This window comes from Onychostoma macrolepis, chromosome 22, assembly GCF_012432095.1.
Source record: "Onychostoma macrolepis isolate SWU-2019 chromosome 22, ASM1243209v1, whole genome shotgun sequence".
NCBI classification, from domain to species: domain Eukaryota; kingdom Metazoa; phylum Chordata; class Actinopteri; order Cypriniformes; family Cyprinidae; genus Onychostoma; species Onychostoma macrolepis.
This window is the reverse complement of record NC_081176.1, coordinates 7,224,107-7,243,305: the sequence shown is the minus strand read 5'-3', so window position 1 is coordinate 7,243,305 and position 19,199 is coordinate 7,224,107. Positions and strand designations below refer to the sequence as shown.

At 35.3% G+C, this 19,199-nt stretch overlaps 2 protein-coding genes and 1 long non-coding RNA gene across 4 annotated transcripts; 1 reads left to right on the top strand and 2 right to left on the bottom strand.

The window, feature by feature from the left end:
* The first annotated feature begins 1,710 nt into the window (after positions 1-1,710).
* On the top strand, positions 1,711-9,704 carry LOC131531053 (uncharacterized). Its single transcript, XR_009268559.1, has 3 exons — positions 1,711-4,144; positions 8,843-9,016; positions 9,228-9,704. It is a non-coding gene; the product is annotated as an uncharacterized LOC131531053 (long non-coding RNA).
* LOC131531044 (natural killer cell receptor 2B4-like) lies at positions 4,302-11,039 on the bottom strand. Of its 2 annotated transcripts, none has more exons than XM_058761596.1 (6): positions 10,580-11,039; positions 9,566-9,880; positions 9,049-9,345; positions 8,811-8,927; positions 7,352-7,425; positions 4,302-5,288 (listed from the first exon to the last, which is right to left on the bottom strand). In XM_058761596.1, the coding sequence occupies exons 1-6, from the start codon at positions 10,626-10,628 to the stop codon at positions 5,238-5,240; spliced, it is 903 nt and encodes a 300-aa protein (XP_058617579.1). In that variant the 5' UTR covers positions 10,629-11,039; the 3' UTR covers positions 4,302-5,237. The 2 variants fall into 2 exon arrangements, with proteins under 2 accessions (XP_058617579.1, XP_058617580.1); XM_058761597.1 differs by lacking the exon at positions 10,580-11,039 and adding an exon at positions 10,132-10,519.
* A 2,819-nt stretch (positions 11,040-13,858) lies between these two features.
* On the bottom strand, positions 13,859-19,119 carry LOC131530244 (uncharacterized). The gene is made up of 7 exons (XM_058760394.1): positions 19,116-19,119; positions 18,820-18,902; positions 18,523-18,694; positions 15,574-15,767; positions 14,861-15,008; positions 14,617-14,744; positions 13,859-14,535 (listed from the first exon to the last, which is right to left on the bottom strand). The coding sequence occupies exons 1-7, from the start codon at positions 19,117-19,119 to the stop codon at positions 14,230-14,232; spliced, it is 1,035 nt and encodes a 344-aa protein (XP_058616377.1). The 3' UTR covers positions 13,859-14,229.
* Between the last annotated feature and the right edge of the window lie 80 nt (positions 19,120-19,199).

Sequence of the window (19,199 nt, the reverse complement as noted above, 5' to 3'; positions counted from 1 at the left end):
GATGGCGTCTTCTTTAAATTGTAACTCAAATAATTTTATTTTATCATCGCTACAATGGCGAACTGACACTTTTCTAACGTGCAGTGCAAGCAGAACGCACAGAGCTTTCATGAAATTATGCACAAAAGGATGAAGAAACACAATGGAATATTTGTATCCTATAAAGACTGTGGGGCTACCAGGGAAATGGACAACGGGGAGTGCTTTTGGGGTTTTACTCCTCAGATGACCGCTCTGGCTACTGTAGCTGGGATTGCTTTATGGACGATGGAGGTCTTGGTACAGAGTGAAGTGTGTGTGTGTGTGTGTGTGTGTGTGTGTGTGTTTGTGTGAGAGAGCGCGTGCGCGCAATGTGTCTTTACTGTAACAATCACAGTTACTTGCAGTTCATGTGTTTTCAATATAGTGTAAGATTTTTTTTTTTTTTTACTCAAACAATTAAAACTTAAATTGTGGAAATTATTCATTATTTTACTGTGGTTGATTTGTATATGTTGTTATTTAGCTTAAAGTACAAATAATGTTTCATTTAATGTTCACTGCTAAATATCACAAACATAGTGTTTACTTTCTAAAATGTATGGAATGTTACATCGGTAGTTGAAATATGTATAGTTAAAAAACAAACATGAACAAAAGGCAGAGGCCCTCAAAAAGTGTATTTTAAACCTACCGCTATGTTTTAATGTCTGTAGTGCAAATTGCTGGGGGGGGGGGGAGACAGTGCTGTCGTGTCATAAACCGTAAAAACTTAGTTTATTATTATTATTATTATTATTATTCCGAAGATAAAAGTACAGAAAATATCAACACTGCTTACAAAGAGGTGACTATATGCAAAGCACCATTTATATATGCTTATATAGCAATTAATAAATATTACAAAACGAAAGCTTTAACAAAATAAATGAAAAGATGAAGTTTTTAAAAGTTTGTTCGACCAACATTTTATTTTTATTGCTGAAATCAAGAACATACAAAATAGTACAAAATACAAAATACCCACATAACACTTGAACAGACAATAATAAAATAAAACAGTAAAAAATAAATAAAGGAAAAATAATAATAATAGTTTTAGAAAATGAATAAAATAAATAAATAAATGCAATAAAGGGTCATTGTTTGACATAAGACTTCCTACACAAAAACTTTAAGTGCAGAGCAAATTCATAGCTTTCTTATTATTATATACTGAAATCAAATTAATATAATTCTCCATGTCTCTTAAAAAGACCACAAAGACAGGTTTACAATTTGAGAATTTGCATTTATGAATATAAAATTTGCTTAAGAAAAGAAGTAAATTTATAATAAAACAAATATTTTCTTTTGTGGGGTCTGAGTCAAAATACCCAAATATAATATTTCCCATTTGTATAGAAAATTCTGGCAAAAGCTTCATCTTAACAAAAGCACCAATATCATACCAAAACTCCTGAGTGTATTGACATGACCAAAATAAGTGGTCCACTGTTTCATCAGCATTTAAACAAAAAGAGCACGATAGCTCTACATCAGCTCTAAACCTTTGTAGAAATTACTTGACAGGATAAAACCTGTGGATCAGTTTAAAAGACACCTCTGTCTTGCCCGGACCAACATGGCGGCCGCATCGCTAGTGTAAGTGACGTATTTTCACAGGAAGTCTTGCCCGGACCAACATGGCGGACGCGTCGCTCGTGGAGGTGACGTATTTCCGCTCTTGAGTGGAGCTCCACTTGCTCCTATGTTTGCAGCCAGACCCTCTTGGGTCTAATGGCCAAACGCTGTTTCAGTTTCGTTTCTGTGTGTGTGTATATCTGCTTTCTCTGGCGGTTTTTAGGTTTACAATACAGAAACGTTAGGTGGAGAGTGGAGACACATACATTTGATGCGGGATGTCATTTATGTAAAACGAAACAACATGACCAAAACAAACAAACAAACAAACTAAAATTCCTAGCAGACGAATTGTAACGGATGCTAGTGCTAGTATTCGTGTTGCGGGTGCGTTATAAACAACAGGGAGGGCCGTTTAGTGTCCCTGCACACGTGTAGTAATGTTTTATTATCATGTAGCGTGAAATCCTCGACACATCTGATGCTCTTTATTTGACTGAAAGACTGTTTTGTGCGACGAGATAAACTCGACGGCATCGGCTAAGTAGCATCGTTGTGTCATTTTACTTACAATAAGTAATGAACGCAGATGTATTTATCAGTGTGTCAACTTTAATGAAAAGCTTCAGTCCTGTGTTCCAGAAACGAATGATTCATCATCCTGTGTTTCCGTGTTTTGCTGAGGAGAGGTGTGTTTGTTATTTAAAGGTGCCATAGAATGCATTGTTACAATATTTTAAATTGTTCTCTGATATCTACATATGTGACCCTGGATCACAAAACCCTAAGTCTTAAGTCGCTGGGGTATATTTGTAGCAATAGCCAAAAGTACATTGTATGGGTCAAAATTATACATTTTTCTTTTATGTCAAAAATCATTACGATATTTAGTAAAGATCATGTTCCATGAAGATATTTTGTAAATTTCTTACCGTAAATGTATCAACACTTCATTTTTGATTAGTAATATGCATTGCTAAGAACTTCATTTGGACAACTTTAAAGGCGATTTTCTCAATATTTAGATTTTTTTGCACCCTCAGATTCCAGATTTTCAAATATCTCAGCCAAATATTGTCCTATCCTAACAAACCATACATCAATGGAAAGCTTATTTATTTATTCAGCTTTCAGATGATGTTTAAATCTCAATTTTCAAAAATTGACACTTAAGACTGGTTTTGTGGTCCAGGGTCACATATAAGGTATGTGGCTTAGGTAAGTGCAAAAAAATCTCCATTTCTCCCTAGAATGAAATGGTCTGTTATTGGCTTATTTGGAAGGGTCATGAATAATAATGTTGAGCTCTGCTCTGATTGGCTGTTTCACAGTGCGACTCATTTCAGTAGCTCACAGCAGGAAGGAAACACAGGGAGGAAATATATATTTCAATGCTTTCTCTCGCAGTTATATCGTCGGGTTATTATACTGTATATAAAATGCGGGCATCAGGGAGCCGCTATTAATATGCGGGGCACTGAAACTGCTTTTTTTTTACTTTCACTTTCGAGATTCGCTATCGCACAAATTCTTTTTATACTATGGAGCGGCAGTACTTACCACACATTTTACAAGATCAGATGCTTGTCAGTGGTGCTCAGGATCTGTAAATCATTCGCCATCATCCTCAGTCATCTCTCCTTACTCTGTTTATGTGGTAAGTTAAATCTTATGTACTGTAATGTAACAGGCTACCGCTAGCAAGGAGCTAACCATATCCCTAGTGGCTCGCGTTATTTTATTAGAACGCGTTATTTGCTTTCCGTGCCTTTCTGAATACAGACACCAACCCATCCCTGCACTTCACATCCCCTGCAAAGCCTGGAACATAACATTTATTTCCGTGATCTGCCATTTTCGCTGTTGTCCTCGCTTGTTTCTTTACATTACCTGCAGAACTTCTGGTGATTCGGCTGTGCAGGTTCGGCTGGCATAGAACATGGGCAGGTATATGCAAATGTGGGGGGCGTTTTTTCAGTGGTCTTTTTTTATTCACAAGATTTACATATGAAAGAGGAAACAATGGTGTTTGAGGCTCACGGTATGTCATTTCCATGTACAGAACTCTTATTATTCAACTATGCCAAGGTAAATACAGTTTTCCATTCTATGGCACCTTTAAAGTGACCAGACTTATGGTGGACAATGAATCGGGTGAAAAGTCCCTCGGAGGCACAACGAACGAAGGACCCGAGACAAATACTGTATTTGAAATACAGACCAGAATATGACATAGACTATAACATATCAGTCATGTGGGCTCTTTTGACCAGTAAACATCCACCTACTCAGAGCACATTAGCATAGGTACTAATATTTACCAGTTAACACCGCACTTGCGTATTTGCTATTGCTTTTTTTCTACTAAAATTAAAACGAGAAGTCATTTGTATCATTAGTTGGATAACACTTCTTCACCCCATCACTCATGTTTTGTTCCCTGATCCTGAGGTGGCGTTACAGAGCTGAAACTGGAGCAGGAGCGGATATATTGAGCAGTCCATTTGTGTCTGACCTTTACAACTATCATTGGAAACTTAAGGTGAGATGATCATGATCTTAATCTGACACTTTAAACTTCAACCATTGTTTTACCTATGGACAGGAGTCCTGTTATGCTATTGAAAAAAAAACCTAGCTTTATCAGAGCTCATGCCAATAAAACAAATGATTAATCACCATCAAACACAAATCGTAAATTGTAAATCATACATTGCATTTATTCTTTAAATGACCCAGACACTGGCTGAAAAGAAAAAACAAAAAAAACAGATTCTGCTTAGAATGAATAGAAACTACACTTTTAGAAAAAAAAAAAGGTGCAAATTCTCACTGGTGTATTACTTTTTTGCCCATTTAGGTACTAATGTGCACCCTTAAGGGGTAAATAAGATACAAACGTGTACTTTTTGAAAAGGTACATGAAAGCTTTTGTACCTTTTTTTTCTGTGAGTTTAGTACTGCTTAACTGCAGGATCGCTGTATGAGATCATCATGCACACAAAGTACATAAAGTATGTTTTTCATACTAATATCTCTGTTTGATTTAAGACATTTTTTGTCCAAAATCAGCACTAATGATTTTAGTATTTTTAAGTAAAGTGGCTTCCCTGTAGAGCAGAAGTCCACCTTTTCATGTGAGCATAAATGAAAAAAATCCTTGCAACGACATGCTTACCACTCAGACTGATACCTCAGACACACTCGGTCCGTCACACTATTGACACCTCAGACACACTCGCTCCGTCACACTGCTGACACCTCAGACACACTCGCACAGCACACGCGAGTACACAAAGATCATATTGACACCTCACGCACACTTGCGTAGATACACACTCAAACAGACACTATTGAAACCTTAGACACACACTAACGAACTCAGCATTCAGACACATTCTCATGCACGGATCAAACCACATTTCTGTACAGATGTCAATAATCAATACCACAGCAGCGTTACTTTGTCACCTTTTGACGGGTAGTTTGCATCTATGTTTTGCAAACATGAAAATGCTGCAATGAAAATGCTCATTTATAGACCATAGTGTCTGAGGTTGTTGCAGGAGGTTCCCAGTGAAAATGATCTGACAATAAGTGTATTTTGTACTTAGAACAACACTGAAGTTTGATCATCATCTCATCACGATTGGTGCATATACCACATGACTCTCCTCTTCAACTTTCTGTAAAAAATGTATAAGACAATATATAATAATAGTTATATTAATAATAACAAGTCCTTTATAAACACATGGTGCAGTTGTGTGCGAGATTCATGTTATAGATCGTTATGCTATGAAATCCCATGTCTGCCATTAGGCCTGTCAAAATAATGTGACGTGTGGCACTTATCACACAATATATGGAAAGAGTGGACATCGACAGGTGAAAAGAAGGCATTGTTTGAAGCTTTATAGTGTTTTCCTTACAATTCCAGACTCCAGTGTGGAAGAATAAGTCCAAATCGACACAAAGCCGCAATTCACTGTTCTGGTACATATGTAAATGTAACAGTGCAAAATGGTGCTCTCCCACAGCAGCGTAAAGGGGTTTCACAAGGGAGAGAAAGCATTTTTGCATTCCACTTGTGCTGATTTTCTTTTCTTTTCCTTTCTTTTTTTCTTTTATATAAATGTGCATTAGATGAATGTCTTTGACTGACTTTTGCAGCATCTTGTGCACGCAATATTATGCATGCAGTACTTGCATTGTTATGTTATTACATTATCATTATATATTCAGTGGCAAAAATGGTCTTAAAATGACAATAATATCACAATTATTTCTGGGACAATGCATTGCCCAACAAAAAGTAGTTATCGTGACATGCCTAAGCGCCAAATAAGAAAAAAAAAAGCTCTGATAAATCATTATTAAAAAAATAAAAATAAAATAATTGTAATAAATTGACATACAAAATCAAATTTACGGGATTAAATATTCCATGTTATGACATACTTAAATCAGATTATGATATATACAAGTCAAAATTAGTATGTCCTAATTTCAACATTTTAAGTTTTTGAACTTTTTTTTGAAGAATTTGAACTTTATTTAAATGTTGTATATGATATTTTGAGCCTGTCCTCCAACAAAAAACGACCCTATAGGTCGTTTGTGCAAGCCCTTATTACGACCTATATTTACGCTTTTAAGTTAAGCGCCTCTAGCGCGCGTAAAAATAATGACAGTCTCGTGTTGCGTCTGTCGTCATGAAATGACGTATGACTGTCATTACCAATCAAAATGCGTGTTTATTTAAATGCAATATGTGGACTTTTTACACCGATCTCACAGTATTCGTACATATTTTACTAGGTGGCTAATTCGTACGAATGACCACACCTAACCCTACCCCTAAACCTACCCCTTACAGGAATCATTCAAAATCATGATTTTTAGTGCACATTTTATGAGCGCGTGCGTTCTCTGGGATCGAACCCATGATCGCATGATCACGTAATTACATATCGTCATATAACGCAATGCTCTACCAACCGAGCTACACGAAACCCGAACTATGACGCAGATAAAAGTGTACAAAACATTAATATGAAAATGTCCTGTTGCCGATAGGGGCGCAATTGTAGCATACGCTCTGATGGGTCGTATTTCAGGGATTTGGACAAACGACCTATACGGGCGTATTGGTTGGAGGACAGGTTGGATATTTTCAACGTTTTAAGTTAAAATTTTCAGTTTTTAATTTTTTAATTTCAATTTAGTATGTATATAATTTCTAATTTTGTCATAATTATGCTCATTTTGTTTATTTTTATGTGGTGGAAATGTACTTAAACATTATACAGATAAATTCAAAAGTACACAGTGACATGCATCAGACTCTGCTAAAATTATACGTTAACACTTTACAGTAAGGTTTCATTAGTTAACATTAGTTAACTACTTTAGGTAACATGAACTGAGAATGAACAATACTTCTACAGCATTTACTAGTCTTAGTTAATATTAATTTCAACATTTACTAATGTATTATTAAAATCAAAAGTCGTGTTTGTTAACATTAGTTAATGCACTGTGAACTAACATGAACTAACAATTAACAATTGTACTTTTTATTAATTAACATTAACAAAAATTAATAAATACTGTAGTAAATGTACTGTTCATTGTTTTTGTTTTTTCATATTTGTTAATACATTAACTAATGTTCACAAATGACACCTTATTGAAAAGTGTAACAAATTATACAAAGACTCAACAAATTAACAATAAATTCTCTTACCGACTTCTGTACGTTTCTTTTGTAGAATGTTGTCTCAGCGTAAGTGATCTCTACTTCACAAGTCTCTTCAACAACTGTTTTAACCAAAATAGATGCATTAAAACCACAACCTCCGTCTTAGTTAGATCTGGTTCTTCACAGCTTATGTGGTATTATTAAGGTTTTCAAATTTAACACCAAAATAACACTCAAAAGATTTCAAAATGGCATTAACCATTTTAATTAGCCATTAGGCCTATAACTTTTTTCCACACACAAAGAGTTCCTAAAATATTGTTTATCATTACATTTAGAGAGACATAAATCACACATTAATTTATAAATAAATCAAACCCAAATGGGATGTTTAACAAAGTAAAGCATTTTATATTCTTCATATTTAATCAGCACTTAAAGCTGCAGTCCTTAACTTTTTTTGGTTAAAAATGATCCGAAATCAATATTTGAGCAAGTACATAACCAGCCAGTGTTCAAAACTATCGCCTTACTTTAGCCCGATTCACAATGGTTAGCTTATAATAATGTTTTCTAATTTGAGTGGTACGGGTAGGTTTTCACGGGAAATTCTTGCATGCTGCTGCGTCATATTAAAGTATATTCCAGTTTTAAATGTGCTTCTGATTACAGATAGCCTGGGATTACACACGATTTGTATTTTAAAGAAAAACAGTTTGAAGGGAGCATAATAAGATATCTTAATAAGAAATTCGAATGGCATGACAATTAGATTGCACTGTACAGAAATAGAAATCTACACACTAATACACACTATACTCATTGTCAAGCAATGCTGATGTTGTCAACATTAATAATTTGAGAATAAAGTATAACAATAATAATAATTTGCATGGTTTGATATGATATGAGCTAACCGATCTTTAGATTTAATCACCATTGGTAGCGAGATTTATGGTAATGCTTTTTTCCTCAGTTGGTCAGAACAAACGTGGCAGACTTGTTACTTACTTGTTCAGATGGCAATATACGGTGAAAATTCTTATTTTGGGTCACACATTCCAAACCGTAGGCTAAAATATGTGATTGTGAAGTAGGCTACAGTAAATATCCACACTAGTGCGGTGACTGACTGCCACACTTACTCTTCAGAACATTAGAGTCATCTACGCTGAGCCGTACCGACTCACAACCCCACGCATTAAGATAATTCTGCACACGGCTGCAATTCCAGGTTTTCAAACAGAGATGCTGACAAAGAGGCAAAACTTATGGACTGCAGCTTTAAGTTCAACAAACACAACAAAAGCTATCATTCATATAAATTTTTGAGCATCAGCCACATCTTTACTCATGTAAGATTACGTTCATAAAAGGGAGGTAAGATAAAATGGAGAAAGCTTATTTATTATTAAAAATAAACATTTCTTTTGGCTATCAGTTGGCTAATAATTGAATTATTATTTCTTATTTTACTTGTTTAAAAGGAGAAGATAATACTTGCCTTCTTGATCAGTTTTTCTGTGTTTCCTGCAGATGCAGAAGATCATGATTGCTGCTACAATCAACAGAGATCCAGCAGCAGCAGCAGCAGAAATCAACACTATCAGAGAGATTGAATCTGGAGGATATGAAGACGAGAGTAAAAGAGAGACAATCATTAATGAAGTGATTGCATCGAACTGATCTACAACAATAGACAGAGATCAGGTCAGTAAATAAACACTTCAGTGCTGCTGTACCTGAACATGGTTGACAGAGTTGACTGATGTCCAGATGTTGAGTCTGGTTGCTGATGGGATTGTTGAGCACACAGCTGTAGGTGTTTTTATCCTGATATTCCACCTCCAGAGGTAGAGAGAGACTGATGCTGAGATCAGACACACTGATGCTGGACAATAAACTGTTTCCTTTGTACCAGGAGAGAGTCACATGACCCACATTCACCACTGAACACAACAATGAACAATTCTGCTGTGATGAAGATGATGAAGAACATTGTGAAGAGTTACTGCTGATGACAGGAACAGACAGACGAGCTGGAAATATGAGAGAATAAGAGGAATATGAATACAACAATCAGTTTATTTTCAATGCTGTGAATTGTGGTAATAATCAGAGTAATACATTTTGTGTTGAGTAAGTGTTTAGTGTTTTAACAGTCACTGAATGTGTCTGCCATCTCAAAATATAAAATGAATAAGCTATGTACTATGTAAATAGAATATATGAACATTTCGACAAATGATCTCTACTCACCATAGACAGAAACATTGAATGCTGTTGATGTTAGATTTGCTCCAGATATCTCTAGTTGATAAATTCCAGCGTGTTCAGTTCTGATGTTTGTGATGGTCAGAGATCCAGTTTGATTGTCCAGCTTCAGTCTGTCTTCAAATCTCCCATCATTATCATTATATATGGAGAGGATTTGCTTCCTTTTCTTCATTTTAGCTATCTGAGAGTTTTCAGCTCCGTATTTCCACAGTATGTCATAGCCTTCACATATTTCAGTAACAGTTTTTAAAGTGATAGAATCTCCCTCCGTCACTGACACTGATTCACCAAACACACCTGATGAACAAATAGATTTTACACAGATTAAAGACTGATTAGACCGATTTATAAACAGCTATTGTAAACTTCTAACTATTACCATAATAGAGAGACTGTTAGAATCAAGCAGACAAAGGAAACGTTGCAGCAGCGGTATTTAATGGAACACATATATACAGTACATAATGCTCAAATCTGTACATAATTATTTCTGTTCCAGATGGACCACATTAGTAGTAGTATTATTATTATTTATTTTTCTTACTTACTATTTAAATATCCTTTGTGTTCTCGCGTCATATATGTATGCATGTACGAAGAACACCTGAAAAAGCTGAAAAAACAAATCCCTTGTGTTTTTGCGCACACTTGGCAAATAAATCTTAAATATTAGATGTTTATGAGTACTGCAGAAGTATTTTTAAATATGTATATTTATTAAAATGTATTTTTAAAAAGACAAAAAAAAAGCCTGATATTTGAAAGCAGCTCAACAGAAAGTTCACACTTTCTGAATATTTACATTCACTGTAGTGTTTTCCAGATCTGGAATTGTCAATGTAAACTTCCTAACCCTAATCCCAACAACGGCCTGCATTCAGAATTAGTGGATCTTGTATTATATTCATACAAAATTCACTATTCTTTTGGCAGCAGCTTTATTTCTCCAAAACTGAAAAAAAAAATAAAAACCTTAAAAATATTTTATAAACTTACCACTCTGACACCAGCAGCACAAACAGAACAAGACAAACTTGTGAAACATTGTCTTCAGTGGTTCAGTGTGTGATCTATCAGCAGAACTGTTAAAGTGTAGTGTGAATCCTCCCCTGGCAGCGTTCGACACTCCTAGTTCACATCCTGCATTTGCATATGATCAGTGTTGGGCTCCTTACTCAAAAAATGCATATTACATATTACTCATTACTAGTAACTCATTTCAAAAGTAATATTATTACTTATTACTCCCAGCCAACAGTCTGGGGCTCCACTATGGTTTCTGGGCCCCTCAACAGCATATTCACTCGGTAGAAATCGCGTTCCCCCTCCATCGTCGGCCCTTGGAATCGTCCTAAGTTTGACTAAGCTAGCTTGATGCATTGGTGGAATCGCGTGTTTATGCACATGACAACGATTATGAAAATTGATAGGGATGATTGAATTTTTTTAATTTCAAATCATAAGCGATTGTGACAAAAAAGTAGCTAGACGTTTTTTAGATGGTAACTATAATATCATTGCTTAAATTTTTAGAAGTAATTAGTTACACTTCTGCTAATATTACTGTAATGATTTTCTAGTAACTAGTTGCATATGCATATGATACGTTATAATTAATCTAGCCTTTATTAGGATTTTTTAATGGTTTTAGTGGACAAAAAGTATTCTTAATTTTTATCAAAAGATTAAGGTTTCATAGTCACAGCTTTTCTTCTGAGAGTGTAGCTACCTGACTGTTTCAAATGGCTAAAAGTAGAAGAACATTGTGTGAATTGCGAATGAACTGCATTTCATGGTGAAATGGAACATAGTGATTTTAAAATTATGCATATTTATTCTAAATATTAGTGAATGGAAAGATCAAAGTACAAATTTAAAACTGTGTTACAATCTCACAGTGCTGGTTTTCCTGAGGTTTATTTTCTGAGTCAAACTGAAACCTGTGGTTAGTTTTCTAAATGTGGTTTGATCCGTTGGGTGGACAAATATATGTCAATGACACTGGGCATTCAGAGCAAGAGTGTTTAGTTTGAAGGTGAAGAGTTTCTTCCTGTGCTGCTACTATTTACAGTGTTTTAGACTCAAAAAAACAAAAACAAAAACAATATAGGTCACACTTTAGTTTAGGGTCCAATTCTTACTAACTGCACGTTATCGCCATCAACGCATGAAATGGGCCCAAGATCGTCGAGATTGAAAGAAAGTGGCCTGGTCTGATGAATCAAGATTTCTACACAAATTACCGACAGAGGCAACGGCACCTGGATGCACTGTTGGGTGGACACAGGCCAGCAGCGGTAGCGGTGTTATGCTGTGGGCGATGTTTTCTTGGGACATGTTAGGCCCCAATATCCCAATAGCGTAATCCCTGACAGCTGTCAGGTATCTGAACATCGTTGCAGACCAAGTGCACCCATTCATGGAAACTGTGTTCCCTGATGACCATTAAGGCCAAAGTATACTTCGTTTTTATACGTGTACGTTAGCGTACAGTATGTATTATACAGTTGAACACATAGCCTTAGCCATAGCTGGGCTATCCCATTCCCTCTCGCTCATGAGCGTTCGTCAATGTGTTGTTGCAGTTTCCGCTATTTTGTTGTTTTTCCATTTCTTTATTTTGTGAAACAGCTAGGGGCCAGTTTTACTAAACAGGGCAAATTAGCACGAGATCGCAATTCCAAAACAGTGCCAATGTGAATGGAAATTTCTGCGGGTGATTTACTAACAACGCGCAAATTAAAGAACACAGATGCAACATCTCATTTACATATTGACCAACGTAATATAGTTTTGGAGGCCAAAAAATGAAGGTTGCAAGAAGTTTTGATAGACCTATTGTGTGACTCTTATTTGGGGGTTCTAGGTCGTCTTTTATTTCCTGAAGCAAATTAAAAATAACATGGCTTGGCAAACTATATGTTTGGATAATGTGTTCTTCTGGCATTCCAAATAAATTAATACACGTGAAAAAATCCTACCATGGGTGCTCTGTTCTCTGCTGTGCCTCCTCTAGCAACAATAACTGCAGCCATTTCAAGTGCAAAATACTTTAAGACATGCTTTTTTGGGGCGTTAAATAATGGCGCAAATACCAGTAATTTGACGAGCACAAACGTTAGTATATCTCATTGCGTGATTCATTTGAATACTCTCCTCCCATAAATTTTGCGTCTATAAGGGAAACTCCTTCAAATGCATATTCAATAAGGTCAGGCGCAAAAATAACCATGTCTATGCCTTTTCAGTGCTAATTTGTTACTGCGCGTCTTTAGTAAAACCTGACCATAGGACTGAAGCCAAAAGACGGTTTGCGCTGGCCATAGGGCTGCAACAATAAATTGATGCATCGCAAATCGAGAAACGATTCTGCGATTTTCCAAATACATTGCGATTCTCTCTGGAATCGATTCTGGGCTTCGTTTTTAACAGTAGACACTGCGTGCTTTAGAAACAGCCATACTTGCGTCCAGTTCCTTACACACACACCACTTGAACCTCAAATAATCTTTCATAAAGTTTGAAAAGGTTGAAGTGGATTACAAGGGTGTTCACAGTGTGGTGTGTTTACATTAATCTTGTATCATAAAAGCATTCTGAACCGAGGTGCAAATACATTTAACCACTAGCCGAACACAGAAGCCCTCTTTAGGGCTCTTCTTCATTATCATTTGAGTGTGTGTTTAAAAACTAGCCTAGAGCGCCATCTGCTGTTGAAAACTAAGCTCAGAATCAATTCAAGAGAGAATCATGATGCATTCCGAAAATCTCCGAATCGATCCACGAATCGAGATGCATTGATTTATCATTGCAGCCCTAGAAACAACGGCCCAGGACAGTGTTGCCACCTGTTCGAACAACTGATTAGTGCACAAATTCAATGCACATGTGCATACAAAGGCTCCTACAGTACGCATACTATTCTGATGACAAAATTTGTGTCACTCGCACTGTACGCTGTCCCTCGCGTACTCACTTAAAATAGTTGGGTTAAAAATGACCCAACAGATAACCCAATGGTGGGTTACTATAGCACCTACCTAATGTTGGGTTATTTTAACCCATTTCATTGGGTAGTAATTTTTACCCAATTAATTGGGTTATAAAATAACTAATTTGTTGGGTTATTTGCCCAAAATGTTGCTTTAACCATCCTGGTATTATTATTATTATTATTATTATTATTATTACCACCATGTAAATAAATAATAATGCAAAACTTCAAATATATTGACAATACTTTATTTACATTAAAACACAATTTGCAAAGCTTTCCATTAAATATATATACAATAAATAAGCAGTTGTTTCAGTTTACCAAACAAATAAATAAACCAAACAAAGTTATATTCCAGCAAATGTAATTATAAGTTGCCTTGTAAGGCGATTGTGTTGAGGGAACACTGCACAGAAATATTAAAATATATATATATTGTTACAAATTAATTTATTTGCAATTATATTTTAGGGTGTATAATACAGGGAAATAAATAAATCTGTGTTACAGTCCAGCAAATGCAATAATATATAAAAATATATTGTTTCAAAGTAATGTATCTGCAACCTGTTTTACACATTGTAAACAGGTAGCACAAAACAACAACAACAACAAAAAAACAGACAAACAAACAAAAAGCTAGTCCAGCTCATCCAATTATAAACTGCCTAAGTAGGCGGCAGTGTGTTGATGGAACACCTCCTGGCACAGAATATATTGTGTGTTGTAGAAACTGCCAAACAGCAGCAGCAGGCTTGGGATATTCAATGTCCAAAACATAAAATAATTTAAAGCATGTATCAACAGCTTGCAAAAGGCTGTCTTGCTCCAGTGCCACTCCTCCCACAATTACGAAGGCTTGAGAGCAATTGACTTTATCCCCAAGCTGCAGGACATGAGGGAATTGTCTCCGTTGTTCCTCCTCCTCCAAGTACTGAATGATGTTTGTCCCAACCTTTGAATGGAATTTTGAAATGGTAAATATGTACACGTGGATCAAATAATAACCAAAATGTGTTGTCATAAATGTACTTACAGGCTGCAAATCAACGAATGCTTCTTTTGCCTCCTGGTAAGAGGGCCGAACCATCTTGCTGCCAATTTTGTATGGCAATGGAGGAAGGATAGCTGGGAGAGTTTTTAAAGCAACATCTCCAAGAGTGTCTTTACATTAAACAAAAAGAACAATGGAACAATCTATAAACAGGTGCAACATATATATAGGTAAAATATTCTAACAAGGCATGAAACTATAGAGCTGTAAAGCAGGATTTTCTCACCAGAAGAAATGTTAGTTTGAAGTGGAAGAAGATCCAAAGCTCTCTTCTCCGTCTTGCAATATGAAAGTATTCGTTGAGATGCATGTCCCCAGATCTCAAAAAGTTTGTCTTTGGCATGTGGGTATAAAATACCGAAGTCCTGAGCAATCTGAAAATTAATTAAGAAAAGGAACAGTTAAAACCACACTATAAGAGTACAACCAACACCCAATTTATGCAGTTTGTAAAAAACTTCATCAAATGAAGTTAATTGTTGTAATGGTTGTGTTTTGTATGGTAATGAAGCACAGGTACCTGAGATGATTCTCAGTGACTCACAAAAACACCCATTCTACAGCTGATAACCATTTGCTTAGGACAGGGTGTCCCAACTCTGTCCTGGAGGGTCAATGTCCTGCAGAGTTTAGCTCAACCCTAATTAAACACACCAGGTGTGTTGAGGAAAGTTGAGCTAAACTCTGCAGGACAGTGGCCTCCAGAACAGAGTTTGAGACCCTGGCTTAGGATGTAATCACCTCATATGGTGAAATAATAATAAAAGTACTGAAATGTATTTTTCTATAAATCTAAAAAATAAAAATAAAAATAAAAAAAATTCAAGCTCTTCAAATCAGATGAAGTGGGATTCATATTTTAGGGCAGGACACTTTTAATGTTTTCTTAAAATTACTGGAGAACCTAATTTTCCTATTATAGATTAAACAGTCCTTTACCATTCCAGGGGTGTCCAAAAGTCTTGGATACTCTTGAGTTATATCCATTAGAGATTTTGATCCATTTTCTCTAATCCACTGTGCTCGGTAGATAGCGGTTCCTCTCATAAATTCCTCAACTTGACTAACTGGTTGCTTACTCTTCTTAAGCCACTCTGTCATTTTGCTATTGTCTCCCTCACTCACTTCTGTGTCTGCATGATCAAAGAACATCAGAGTGATTTATATAACAACAACTTAAAAGTAACCTTTTAAGAATCATAACATTTTACTGGTCATTGTAACAGTTTGTACTTTGACTATACCTACAAACATAATATTGCCACAAAGAACAATTATTTAGGGCACATGTGAACAGAAGACAAGCAAAACATTTAAAATAAGAAAATAAGGGAACAAAATCTGTGGATTCTTTGGACACAGTTTCACAATTGACTGTTTTGATCACAGCACAATTTGGATTTAAGGAATGAAGGAAGAAGTAGTAAGAAAGTAGAAAGATCAAGAAAACTGTAACACTTTAGAATAATGGTCCGTTGTTAACAAGTAACTATGCAAGTAGTACTACATTAACACTTAACTTAATACTATTAACTAATAGAGAAGTAAGATTAACTAAGCAGTAAGTAGTAGCAAATTTAGGAGAAAGGTAGTTCCTTATTAGATATTTGATACTTATTAAATAAAAATCTCCTCATTGAGAACTACTTGTGAACTATGACCAATTAATAAAGAATAACCAATTAATTACTAATCACAACAGTAACGTCTTAAAAGTGAACAATTGGGGAGGACTTTTCTTGAATATAAATAATGATGTTTTACATCATTAATGAAGGCATCGACTGCATTTATATTGTGTTAAGCACAAAACAGCATATTCCAGATTACAGTGCCTGGTAAAATATCACTAGTGCATCACACAAATGTATGACTGTACACTATGTGTCAGATTTAAATATTTTGGTTTCCAGTGTTGGGTTAGTTACTCAAAGAATGTAATATATTACTCACTACTAGTTACTCCTTTCAAAGGTAATATTGTTACTTTACTTATTACTTTCTGGCAACAGTAATTAGTTACACTACTAGTTACACTACTTTTTTTTCACGCCCCACAGAAGTTGTAACTGTGTATCTTCCAGATAAAAATTTTCTAGAATGTTACTAACAACATATTTCTGCCTCATCATTTGACCAAAATCCACATTGGATCGCAGTCAGAAGTTATTAGAAACACTCAATAGTGACTGATAGTGACATTCAAGTAGAAGTGTTGTATTCATCTCATTAATTGTCATGTGTAGCTTGAAGTAATTTTTCTGTTACCCACATGCGATTAAATTTCGTTATGTATTTTATCAAATCACATGAGTTTGTAAGAAACGGTTTAATTTTCCAAAATATTTTCAATTATATTATATTAATATAATGTACCACATGCCGATAATGCAATATTTCTATCTGCTTTTCCATATTCCAAGCTTGCCTGCTGCACTGGGGACATCACATGCATGTGCGAGTCATGAAAAATATGAAAATAAATCTAGGAATTATTTGATTGTTAGATTTTAAATCAGCGGGGTTGAGGCATCAAAAGTAACTAAGTAACTAAGCTGTTTTATGGAAAGTAACTGTAATATTATTACTGAAATCTTATTAGTAATTAGTTACACTACTAGTTACTGCAAAAGTAATATTATTACAGTAACTAATTACTAGTAACTAGTTACTGCCCAACACTGTTGGTTTCACTTTATTTTGATGGTCCCTTTGACACATTCTATTGACTATAAGTAATGTTGCACCTACATTTCTACTGACTCTCATTAGAGTGTTAGTAGTGTATTAGTTGACTGGTAGGGTTAGGGTTTGATTAAGTTGACACGTTCTTGCAAAGTTACTTATAGTCAGTAGAATATCTGTTGGGAGACCAACACAATAAGGAGTTAGCAGATATGAAGCAGACAGTCTACTAATACTCTTATGAGAGTTTGTTCACATGTAGTTGCAACATTACTTAGTGTCAACAGAATGTTCAAAAGGGACCATCAAAATAAAGTGTTAAATTCCTTATTAAATTACTTAGTAATTACTGAGTGGTTAAGGTGTTTTTCACTTTAAAATAATGGTCCAGATCACTAGTAGTTCCTGCAGGCTGACAAGGTAACGTTTGAGAGGGGCTAATGTATTTTTCACTTTAAAGCTAAGGTGCTACTAAGGAACTACTAGTGATCTGGACCATTATTTTAAAGTGAAAAACACGTTAACCCCTCAGTAATTACTCACACATAAATTAATAAGTTATGTAATGTTTTATATCAGACACATGATACATTTGTGTGAAGCACTAGTGATATTTTACCAGTAAGTCATTTGGAGTGGGATACATATTGAAATGACATAAAACAGAGTTCATAATTTTGAACTAATTCAATCATGAGCTTGTCAGCATCACTTCCTAATTATTAACATTTTTAAGTGAATTATCGTTTTTATTATTATTCTGTTTTTGATTGAAATAAACAGAGAAATCCATCCTTTGGTAAGAGTAGAAGTCACAATTTCAAACTGTAGCTGATTTATTTGGGGGATATCATATTCATAAATTATTTTCCACAAAGAACCCAATTGTTCACTTTTAAGACGTTACTGTTGTGATTAGTAATTAATTGGTTATTCTTTATTAATTGGTCATAGTTCGCAAGTAGTTCTCAATGAGGAGATTTTTATTTAATAACTAATAAGGAATTACCTTTCTCCTAAATTTGCTATTACTTACTGCTTAGTTAATCTTACTTCTCTATTAGTTAATAGTATTAAGTTAAGTGTTAATGTAGTACTAGCTATTACTCCCTGCATAGTTACTTGTTAACAACGGACCATTATTCTAAAGTGTTACCAAGAAAACTAATAAGGTTTCTACACCTTCTGTTTTTTTTTTCTTACCTGGCAATAAAGTGATGCGATCAGTCACAGTAGCTCGGCGCTCATTTGTGGTCTGTGATCGCTGTGCTGATGCTGAACTGTGACTGTGGAGGCGCTTTCTGATGTTACGGAGTCGTTCCTCCAAAAACCCTGTGGCTGGATGGCGGTATCGCCCTGGTGTATACCATACTCCCTAAAACATATGTTAAAGGGATAGTTTACCCAAAAATGTCTTGAATATATCTTCGTTGTGTTATTCAAAAATACTACTGCAGTGTGAAGGTAACCATAGTTCTGTCAATTGCTGGGCATACTCACATATCCACTGCCCTCTGAATCTCTAAGGCATGGGAATTGTGTGACCAGGGCCAGAGCTAGCTCTTTTTCGGTCTGGTGATGGACTAATAGAAGGATTGTATAGATATTAGGTTACTTATGAGTAAACTATATTTACAGATTATGACTGACTTTATGTAAAGTAGAACAATGAATAAAACATCACTTACTATTCTCCAAACTTCTCCATTAAATGGGACACCAAAATGCGAACCATTTTTCTTCTGTCTTCAAGACATAAGTTGTGGTTTCGTTCCAAAGACGAGAAAATGGAAGACCCATGTGCGCATCCTCTAAAATCTGTCGATATCCTTATTGGAGAAAAACAATACTTTAGAATTATACATTATACATATAACTTC